At 37.5% G+C, this 12,022-nt stretch overlaps 1 protein-coding gene across 2 annotated transcripts in view; it reads right to left on the bottom strand.

Annotated features, from left to right (window-relative positions):
- The window catches only part of STIM2 (stromal interaction molecule 2), a 145,533-nt gene that overhangs the window by 58,575 nt on the left and 74,936 nt on the right, over positions 1–12,022 (bottom strand). For both annotated transcript variants that reach the window (XM_019743897.3, XM_019743898.3), the window contains exon 3: positions 5,544–5,658. In XM_019743897.3, the coding sequence (XP_019599456.2) occupies positions 5,544–5,658 (115 nt within the window). The remainder of the gene's footprint in view (positions 1–5,543; positions 5,659–12,022) is intronic.

The following is a 12,022-nucleotide window of genomic DNA, read 5'->3' on the forward strand; positions in this document are numbered from 1 at the left end:
ATGGTAAGTATTTATCCTAATAGGTCTGTTTATTTTATTAATAAGTATTATGAGATGAAATAGAAAACCTTACAAAACTTTAAATATAGCTGAAACATTCTAGTTTTTTCAGCTCTATTACAAAAATAAGTAAACATTTGCTGCGTACCAGGTGTTGCCAGGAATTACGCCAGGCACTTTTACTACATTACTAATTTATATCACGTAAGAATTGCACTTGATAAACGAATTTTACAATGTGCCCAATGTTTTAATGTTCATAAACAGAAGGGCAGGGAGGTAAATTTGTCCAGCTCGCAAGCCCACACTTCTTATATAGCATGCCGCCTCCACTCGCACTTGTAGCAAATGTTCAGGCACCTAAAAAGGAGGAGCCATGAGGGGCTACCACTTAGGGTCTACCCGTGCATTCCCTTCCAGAACTCCTGGTCAGCCCTCACAGACTATGCCAACACCGCCTTCTGTGCACGGTCCTTCCAGTGAGCTATCTCGGTATCCCACACTTCCTTCTATTACTGTATATATCACTATGTATTGTAATTATTTGTTTGCTTTGTCTTTTCCTTCTCAGGTATTTACTCCTTATAGCTCAGAGAACATTTTAACTCACACCATGAATACCCAGGCGCTCATGACTGCTTAGCACATAATAGACACATCCTGTTCTGCTAACTTGTGCTTCTGTGACATGACTTATCTCATGTGCGACTTATCTCATGTGTGACTGGTTAATAAGGGATCGTGTCAATATAATATAAAAGCCACATTGTTTCACATGTGACTTTTACTCACACATTATCACTTTACACTGTCAGGTAGCAGCAAATGGATACAAAGAATACAGAATGCCAAAACAGCAACCTATGAACTTCACGTCCCCTCACCACTCTTAGCTCAGTGTGGCCTCAGCCTCTGTCTTCCGAATGAATGTTTGTTGTCAGTTCTTGTCTTCAGGCACTTAGCCTTTGTCTTCGTAATTTAGCAACATCACCCCTACCTAACACCTCCTTCCATTAAGTTATCTTTACTTATTTTTTAAGGTAAAGTCCTACGTCTACTACAGTATTTACTGATAATGAATTTAACACATCCTTTCACCTGCGCTGGTATTTGTATTAGTACTGTTAGGTTCCGGTTACACAGTTGCGTAGGTTTTTAGTATTCTGCTTCAACTCCACTTTTTCCCATGAACTCTGTAATTAAGTTCATAATTTTGCAAAACATAAGTTTTTCAGGAATGCATATATTTCATTTTGACAGAAATGCCTGTACTCAAATAACGTTTGATGAGTTGAATATTTGATGAACGGAACTACTGAGTATCCAGTGCTCATCAGGCATGATACACTCATGCATTCAACAACTATTTTCTGAATATCAAATAAGGCACTGCTCTAGGCATGAGAGACACGACGACGATGCACAAAGTATAATTGTGTATGTTATATGCATGTGTGTGTGCACGTGTATATTTGTATTCATATTCAACTAAACAACCTTGAATTAAATAGTATTGCTAGAGGTACATTCTAATCTCTATATCAACAGTTTCTAAACCTTTACACAAGAATCATTTTCTGTTTCCCAAGAGAAGTCTTAAATAGAAACTAAATATACCAAATAAAGCAGAACCTTGCACATTCAGCATGCCTGGTCCCTGAGATATCTCCAGGCAACTGGGGCTTGTTAGGATATGATTTAAAAACCGGTGATCTAGCAACAAATGCCAAGCCTTTACATGCCCCGTTTAGTAAATAAAGACTCTGACGTGGGCTGAGAAAATGAATTGGGTCACTATAAAGCTTCTAGTGGAGGTTTATTTCACTTGCCTCCTCTCTCTTCCCTTTCATGCAGCTATTTGAGTAAGAGCCCCAAGACTTTTCTGCCCGTACCCTAATCCCCTAAAAAGGTTGTGTAAGATATGTTTGGACAAAAAGCAGCAGAGAGGAAATGAGACAGAAAAAACAGTCGGCAGTCAGGGACAGGGCCGCGGTGGAGGAGATTAAGGAGGAGACCATAACAAGGCCAGCGGAAATCACTTAAATAGCTCACAAAGCCATTCAGGCTGCAGAGCCCGCCAAAACTATCAGCTCAGGTGCAGGGGGAAGGGCCCATCAGCTTGTAGTCAACAATTTCAAACTGCAGAGAACTTGCGCAGTCTGAAGAGCTAAGGTAATAGTCCCATGTCATTCACAGGTGTCAATCAAGTGGTCCCACACCTGGACAGAAACAGCCCATCCCAGATAAACCCCCCCAGGCCCTTGCGAGCCACACCTTTTTGAGCCTTGCCTTTGCTTGGGGGCTGCTCCAAACCCTTTGGGATGTGCTTTCTCTTCTAATCATGGCCTTGAGCCACTGCTTTCTGCTCTGGCCCACTTTTTTGGAGTGTACTTTTCCTTCTAATAAACTGCTTTTTCACTAATGTACCTCGGTATCTCATTCGATTCTTAGCTCGAGATACCAAGAACCTGGACACGGCACCCAGGAGGGCCCCCTCGCCCATACACATCATTTAGGACAACTCTGTGGAGACTTAGGGGGAAATCTCGTCACCATAAATGTAAAATATTAGAGGGTGGAAATTAAGGTGAAAACATAGGGAAAAAGAGTTTCAAGAGACTTTTTTCAACTTGAAAAGGGCTTAAGCTAAAAAAACAAAAATAACATTTTTGTGTGATCTCACCAAGCTCACTAGGGTGGGATGCCAAAATGGGGCTTAAGGACAGAGATCCCTTGGGTTTGGGATACATTAATAAACAAAATAGACAAGACCCCTGGCCTTCTGAGGTTTACATTTTTGGAGGCAGGGGTGAGAGAGAAAGGAGACAAACATATCAAGTAAGTCAATTATATAATACCTTAGAAGGTGATACATGATATGGGTAAAAGAAAGTGTGGAGCTGAGTAACAGGGATCTAGAGTGCCAAAAAACAAGGGGGGAGGGAGTATGGTTTGCAATTTTAAATAGAGCGGTTAGGGCGGGCCTCAGGAGAGAACAGCCCTGATGCAGACTTTAATGAAAGAGGTAAGGGAGTTAGCCGTGAGCACATCAGCATTCCTGCAGTTACAGAATAGCTAGGAGTCTGGCTAAGGTAGAGCACAGTAAGGGAGAAAGACGGACTGGACAGAAAAGAGAGAACGGGGGGTGGGAGCAGCCAGGTCATAAAGGCTTACAGGTCTTTGTAAAGATTTTGGCTTTTACTCTGAGCCATTATAGGGAACTGAGCAGCTCTGATTTATAAATAGGTTGGTTACTCAGCTAAACTAAGACTAGACTACAGCAGAGCACGAGTATACACAGGGAGACCATTAAGTGGCTACTGCAGTTACCCAGGCAAGACATAGAGGCTGAACGAGGTGGTAGAATAACGGGATGAGAAGTGGTCAGATCTTTTTTCCTTCATTCAAATATGGTTAAGTGGGCTCTGTTCAACTCATCATGTAACAGTGACCCTGTATCTTCTATTTTTGAAATTTAAACCTCTGCTGTAATTGTTGTGGCTGCTCGCTCCTGGGCTGTGAAGGAATTCATAAGTCAGGTAGAAATACAGAAGGAAGATTTATTAAAGTAAGAGAAGGGTGGGCTGGGCAGAATCTGCTGGAAACTACTGCGTGGAGTCTTTGGTGTCAAGTTTTATATTTTCTAACCAGGATGTTACTGCTTTGGCCTGTAGTGGAGTTTTCTATTGAGTTCGGTTTTGTCCCTTGAAGTGGGGGAAGTGGTTAAACTGGTTATCACAACCTTTGCATACGTTATGTAGATTTAAGTTGGAGCTAGGAGTGGATCTCACATAGATGCAAAACCTTTCCCAAGTTCCAGGGCCAGCAGGCCGAGTAAACAGAAACATTGAAACTGGTATATATAATAAATGTATAGAAAGCAGAATCATTAACATTTGGTGGAAAGGAAGCCAAGAAAGAAAAGAAAACTTTCAAAAAGTCGCAAGTTAAATTACACTTGTTAAATTATACCAGAGATCCAAATCTCAAAATAGAAAATGTAGTGCCACCATTACAATCCCCCTGTCTTAACAGTAATTCAGTTTGACAGTGGTTTGGCTTGGGACTTTTTGAAAGTTTTTTTTCTTTTCTTTCTTTGCTTTTCTCTCCTCCCCCCAAACCTTGAAGACTCTGTTTACTGTGCATTTACTATGCAAACCAGTTTCAATGGCTCTGTTTACTTCGTACCAGTGGCTCAGTAATTTGGGAGTGGTTTTTTGCATCTCTATGGAGTTCACTCCTGACCCTGGGGCAGAACAGCCTCTAGAAAACACTTTTTCTGGAAGTTGCCAAGCCAACTTCTCCTTCCTTTGTTCTGCCTTTCTTTGCTTGTCTATAAAGCCTTTTGTCAATATTAAGAGAGGAAGGCAGTCTTCCTGACAGGTAGTCCACTGTCTTCCCTTAATGCTGGCATTTTGGAATAAAAACTACTTCTCTTTCCACCATGTCACCTCTCGAGTTTTGGGTTTTCTGGGTTTTGGGGTCCAAAAGGTTTTTTGGACCTTTTGCATGATAACAATCACATACACAAAATCTAAAATAGACTATTAGCAATAGGCTCTATAATGGATCTCCAATTCCTTTCGTAATATGTACATATTAAGATATTTTGTTTAGATAGATTATGCCTTACTGAGTTTCCCACTATTCTAGCACTTTCCCACATGAAATTTATATTCATTTATTCCTATCCCTAACCAAGTTCATATTACTTAAAAACGGTACCGGGAGGGAAAATGGAGAGACAGATTTCTAAAGTGTATGTATCTTTCATTTAAGTCAGTATTTTTTACCTTCTTTTTCTTCAACACATGCCTCGTTTAAAAAGTGAAAACAAAAATGTAAGGAAGATGCAAACATTTTACATAATAAAAACACAGCATTGGTGGGATGGTTTTTGTGTATTTTCCCATTTCTAAACATTATCATTGAGTCTAGTAAACTATATATTCTTTATATTCCCACTTTGTAATCAATTTTCTTTTGATTTCATTTCATTATTCAAACTTGCCGAGAAAAATATACAACATAATTATTTGCTGTAAAAACAGAAATACTAGAAAAAGACATTTTGGTTGACTCTTACTCAAAAATAATAATAATAAGCTTAATGGGCTGCTTAAAACTTTTTAGTAGCTTTCCCGTATTAGTGATCAAGTTGAGGTTTTAAGTCATGCACTTTTCCAGCCCTAAACAATTATTGTTCATAAAACAGTTTGAGGACTTAAGAGGTAAAAAAGGAATAAAATGTAAATTATACAACTTTATCATACAACTATGAGAAGACTTCATAAAGGGTTTATTTAAGGAAAAAGCTTAAAAGTTCTATGCCTTATAAAGACTTTAGGAACTGGTCTCTATAACTAAAGAGAAAACTTTGGAATCCATATGTTTATTTGATAAATGATTACTTACTAAAATAGAAATATCCTCACTGAAATGTTACTTTGATTTTCTGTAAGATCATATGCAATTAATGAGTTAACAATGGGAAGCACGGCAGAGGGCAGGGAAGGGATCCAGATCACAAATGGTCTTCTTACCTTCTGATGTTTTCCATCGTTTCCATAAATCTTCAACAGTTATGTGCTTATCTTCTCTGTGCAGATGGCTGTGTTTATTAGTAGCATCTTTGTATTTCATATCTTCTCTGATAAACTATAAAAGAGAAAACACTAAGTTAAGTATACAAGGTGTGATCAAAGCATACCGAGAATGCTGCTGCCAAGTGCCAACCAACAGAAAGGCAGGGATTTTCAATGAGGTAAGTGGCACGTCAAACCTTATTAACACTGTGTGACAAGTTTCAGCTTGTTCAGTGCAGTTAGTAGGATGTGCGCTACGGTTGAGAGAAGGTGTGTTTTAAAGTGTGCTGTAAATCACCCTCCATCATGACAACGCTCCGTGTCACACATCGCTTCTGGTATATGGCAATTTCTGTCAAATAAAAACATTTTGGTGTGTCCTCGTCCACCTTATTCACTGGATTGGGCACCGTGTAACGTCTGGCTCTTCCCCCAAGTCAAAATGATTCAGGACATGGAGGAAGCCATGACAGCATAACTAAAGACACTCACGAAAGAGGACTTCCAGAACTGCTTCAGAAAATGGCAAGAACGATGGGATAAGTGTGTTTGAAGCGAAGGGGAGTATTTTAAGAGGGATTAATGACAATGCGTCTTTTACTGTAATAATTTTTTTAATTTAAACATTCGCCATATTTTTTATCACACCTTGTACTGAAATTATTTTAGTCTCTATAAACTGAGAAAAGAAAAAAACTGAAATCCAGTGGGTGGTAATTTTCAGATAACAACTGGTTCATTTTTGGTATTTTATACTCCCATTATTTTTACATGTTTATATAATTTACTTAACGAAATGCCTTCTACTATTAATCATGAGAGCAGGAGCAGTAAAAGTACTTATTTAATGCTCATTATTTGCCAGGTACTACTCTAAATTATTTAATAAATGTCTATATACCTATAATAAAACACACGAGAAAGAGAGAGTTATTTAACTCTTAGAAGTTCAATATTATGCATCCCATTCTATAAATGAGAAAACCAAGGCTCAAAGGCGTTGCCCAAGGTTGAAAAACAACGAACAGCAGAAGTGAGATTCCAAACCAAGCAGTTTGGTTATGCTCAACAGCATAATATACTGCCTCAGTATTACACATTTCCACCCACACTTAGTAACAAGGGTGTTTCAAAACACACTAAATACTAATCTCAATTACTGCAGTCATATTTAGACAGGATAGTTAGTATGTTGCTAGGTAGACAGTGGGGTCCCTGGTGGAAGAAATGAAAAAGCAGCCATATTCTGAAACTCTAGGTCCTGGAGTGTCTCCTTCACTGCAGGACAGAGACATGAGAATACGCCTTGAGGCTAACAAATAATCCCAAATCCCTTCTGGCCAGAAAAAGGAACAGATCTGATAGATAAGAATGGCTTGGTTCGTTAATCCCTTCAGGATGAGCAAACAGGACAAACCTAATAGATGAATTCCATTAGAAGGCTCCAGCCCCCTTCCCCAAGCAGGCAGGGGAAGGTATAAAAGTAAAAGCCTTTGCCTTTGCTAGTGGGCTTCCCGGTTTCGGGGACCTCGTCCTGCTCGGGAGCTGCAACCTCTTCTCCTGCCTCTAATAAACTATCTCCCTTTACAACTCTTTGCCTCTCCCTGGTCCGTGTGTCCATTCTTTGGCTTCACAAGACTCGATCCCGGCCCTCACCCAGAAACTGTCGACAGATCCAACATCATTTACATCAGTATTTCTCTGTCCTCCTACCTTTTAAGCTATTACTTATAGTTGAGAGGAATTCAAAGAGTGTTTAGAACTAAAGTGAAGTAGATCCTAGATCCTCAATCTTATTTTAAAATAGCATAGAGAGAAAGAACTAAAATGTTCTTTGGTAAAAACCAGCCTGAAGTATATATTACTTCATTATATAAACATTTTTAATTGTTCCCCACTGCCTACCAAATAAAAAGCAAATCCTTTTTACGGCCTACATACCACCTCCCAGGCCTGTCCTTGACAATCTGTTAGGCCGTATCTCTTGACACTTTCCCCACATAAACTCATTAATCTAATTATATGAAACTAATCATTTTTAAAATTATTAATGCTTTTTCTACCTCAATATGTATGATTTTTCTTGTTTTGGTATTGTTTTACTTGGTATTTTTATTGATTTCCTTCTGATTCAAAAATATAAGATCATATGAAAGATTACTTCAGAAATCCACAACGCAGAAAGTAAAAATCCCCTATTGTCCCAAACCGCAGAAGCATATTTTTCTGACTTTTATATACTGACAATGAACATTACCTTCATATAAAAGACCAAATTTTGCTATTGACTAGAGTTGTTCTCTACCGAAACTAAAAAAGAAAATTGTAACAGTTGTATACTATTGAGCTAATTATTTCACTTTCCTGAGTTTCAATACCCTTGAGTGCAAAATGAAGAAGGTTTTAGGATGGAGAGTAGTAGCTATTTAGAAACCTCACAGCAATTAGACAATGTTTTCAAAGCATCTGACCCAAGCATATGATAAACGTACTTACCATGTATGAGTTGAAAATGAACACTGGTCCTTCACCATATATAATTTGAAAAGCACTAATCTAGAAGTTCTTTTCTAGCACTTATATATTCTGTTGTTCAAAATAGCATCTCATGTTTTTTTTCGTTCCATAATGCCCCCTTTTAAAGTTATTTTTAAAGGGCCCTGCCTCATTGACCCAACTTCTGTCTATTTCTATTTCCCTTTTTTCTGCCTACCCTTCCCGGTCTTCCGGACTGATACCTTCGGAATCCAGTACATATGCCTGGGAAAGTCACTGCCACTGAGATACTCTGCAACTGCCCTTATCTTTGAAAAGGTCCAAGAGTTAGAGATAAATTCTAAATTGAAAAACCACGATGATGGACACAGCAGGGAAGAAGCCTGTCTTGGAAATGGTCAAGTCAATTAGAACAATTGGCAACTGTTTCATTTATGTAATACATTAAAAAACAAACAAACAAACAAAAAAAAGTCCTAGGAAATTCTTTTCACTACATGAACACAAAGAACCCAGGAGCAGAGTTCTGTAGCTTCGGGATCAATATATTTCAGAAAATAAAGCTAATTTCCATATACAGACTAGAGGCGGCATTCTAGCTACTGAGCTATTTTACAAAGCCTAGAATGAGTGTATAGCTAGCTAGCTGCCAAAATATATGCTTAATGAAATAAAAGAATATATCCAAAAAAGCAAGTTGAAAAAAGCTTCTGAAGATATCTATAGCTCACTTTGTGTAAAAGAACTATCTGACTCCTAAGAAAGTTGACTGAAAACTGAAAAAGTACACTGAATTATATTTTCTCTGGAATTATCATTTAAAAATATTTACTTTTGTTTTAAAACATGAGCCCAAGATAACACAATTCACAACAAACCACATAAAAGTATATTCTATATCTCATACATCTTCAACATTTTGATCATAAAACGACTAGAAAACACTACGATTAAAGTTATGTTGAAACTAAAGTAGAAAATGTTTAACTGAACTTTAGTTATGCACTAAATATCATCAGCTTTCATTAAACCTCCTTCCTGATATCTGACAGAAGAGCAGATCATTCTGACCAGACTTTTCTAAAACTTCATAGAAAACCACAAATTTTAGAAATGAAGCAGGCTAGAGAAATTTTAAAAACCTGAAAATGCATAAGCAAATGACAAATACTTCTTATTCATTGAAATAGTGAATTAAGAAATTGGAAAACAGAATCTGAAATTCTTCAAAAAGAATCTTCAAATAACGTACAGCAAATAATGTAGAGATCCTTGGTAGCATATCCAATTATGCAAACCAACTATAGGAAAGCTTGACTTGATGATACAAACAAAAGAGTACTCAACAAATGACTACTGAATATTCTTTTCACCCAGATGATTCGTTAAAATAAATTCTTCTAGTTCCATTAAAGAAATTACTTACCCAGTTTTAGGAAGGTAGCTTTTAAATGATAAACCGATTTCAGTTTCTTCTACCTATCATGTATATATATTATTTTGTACTTTGCATTTGTGCTATTATTTTTGTTGTATTTATTTTTGTTGTTTATGTTTTATTTGTATGTTATGTTTGTTGTATTTGTATTTTGCATTTGTGCTGTTATTTTTATGACACTGCTTTAATATTATCTAATCATATTAGTACAGTAAGTCCTCATTTAACATCGTTGATAGACTGCAGTGAGACGACATGTAATGAAACCAATTTTACCACAGGCTAATTAATATAAACGAGAGTTAAATTCCTACGGCATCTCATCAACGTTATACTGAAATGACGCTGAATGACACGATGTATTCCAGGACCTATCACCAACAGACCTTTTCGGAGCTCTGTTCAGCCTATACCTCTTCTCCCGAGAACCACCTACCAAAATGGGTGTAAATCCCTGAATGTGCGCAGTCACCCCCTCCGGCAACCTATCACCCACTGCCACAGCTATATGATCAAAGCACAGACACCTGACCGGGAAGAAAACAATCCAGAGCCTGACCAGGTTGACTGGATTCTATCTCACAGGAAACTGTAATTCAGGTGATGAAAAAGGTCACTCGGCCATGGCTCTGGATTTTTAAGGTTATAAAGACACTGGTATTGAAGGTACCATTTTATGGGCAGTCAAGATGGGCCAGGTGATAAGGAGAACATTGGAAGCCAATATGATCAGAGAAAATAATGAAAGAGAACAAACAGAGGTGAGAACAGGGAGAGAAAAAAATGACACCAGGAACTGCCACAGTTCTTGATGATTTTCCACTTTCAGTTCCTCAGGAGGCCTGGGCTACACAATTCTTGTCCTGGTTTCCATGAGACAACAGTGATAAATCTGTTTCCTCTTTTATTTTTCAATACATAATTTTAAGACCTCAGTACCCAGGACAGGTGATTTACCATCGCACTTAGGCCCTTGGACTCTGCAGTCTGACAGACTATATTCAACATCAGACCACTACTTAGGGTCTCCTTAGCCTCATATTTCTCCTCTGTACAGTGAGAAAAATAAGACTGTCTACCACATATGGTTATGAAGATTAAATCAAAATGCATAGTGCATAAAAATGTTAGACAATAAAATTATATTAAATCAAAATATTTTGAGTGGTTTTTAAGTATCAATGTTGCTATTGCTGTTGAAGTTTAAAGCCTGAATAAGTGAGTTTCACCCTGACTATCCAGGCTTAATACACGTTTAGGGGAATACCAGACGTATTTTGTAAAGCTAATACTACCCAATATTCTTGAAGTACCATTTCAAATACTCTGAAACAACATATATAACAGAGATGGAGAGAAAAACCAGTTTTTTCCCTCACAATGAAAGCAGAGACATTTCCAAAGGACACATGTCATCAAAACAAAACAGGTCTGATATGTGAGTCAGTTAAAGCAGATGGGCTCCTTAAAAAAACTGCAGGATCTTCCTGTGTTGAAAGTAGTAAATTGCTAAGCATAATGTCTCAGAGGAAACAATGCATAACAAGTACTATTGCTATTCTCACTTTGAAAGAGGAAAAAGCAAAGGCTAAGGGAGAGTTAGTAATTTATTGTACTTCATATAACTAGGAGGCCTAAAACAGGAAGTAAACTCTAAAGAATTCCAAAGCTTAAGTTCTTCACCACCATCCTACCAGGGATGTTCTATAAAAATGATTCCCAAACTCTTAGAAGTGACAGCATGCTAAAAAAGTATGAATTGCCCACGTTGCTCTCTTCAACCCCAAACTGTTGTATCAAACAAGTTGCACAGTGGTTTAAAGCACAGACTCAGTCTCTAGACTGCATGCAACTATTAATATATCCCAAATCTATTATTTATTGTATGACCTAAGTAAGTTACTTTACTCTCCGTGCTTCAGTTTTCTATTCAGTAAAAATGGTAATAAGTCATACATCAAAGGGTTGTGAGGATTAAGTGATTTTTTTCACACGAAGTGTAAAAAACAGTGCTTGGCATAGCATAAACACTCAACGATGTCAGCCATGACATGTAAATCATTTATTTTTTTAAATTATGAGTTAAATTTTTTCCTTGACTTATACACTCTGTATCATATTTTGAACAACTGAGATATTTTGAGGTACTCTCTTAACTTCTAACCTAATACATTGCCAGAGTCTTACTGAGATTAAAATTCTGTCATGTGTTTAACCATTTGTATTTCTTTTATGAAATGTCTATTATATACTTAATTTATATCTGGGAATGTGTGCTGTTTTCCTCTCTGAGAAAACAAGAGAGATAGACATAAAGGGAGAACAATATCCCTTCAATCTGCTAACATTTGATGTTACCATGGGAGGATATACAATGCTTGGCGCTATTACAGCCATTTCCAAACAGGAGTAGAAAGCCAACGAGATGAAAGAAAAGCTAACACATCATTAAGCTTCTGAATTAACCTTGAAACCATTTACTCCCAGACTTATGGTAATGTGA

This window comes from Rhinolophus sinicus, chromosome 1 (assembly GCF_057876585.1).
Source record: "Rhinolophus sinicus isolate RSI-liver-muscle chromosome 1, RSI-T2T, whole genome shotgun sequence".
Lineage (NCBI taxonomy): Eukaryota > Metazoa > Chordata > Mammalia > Chiroptera > Rhinolophidae > Rhinolophus > Rhinolophus sinicus.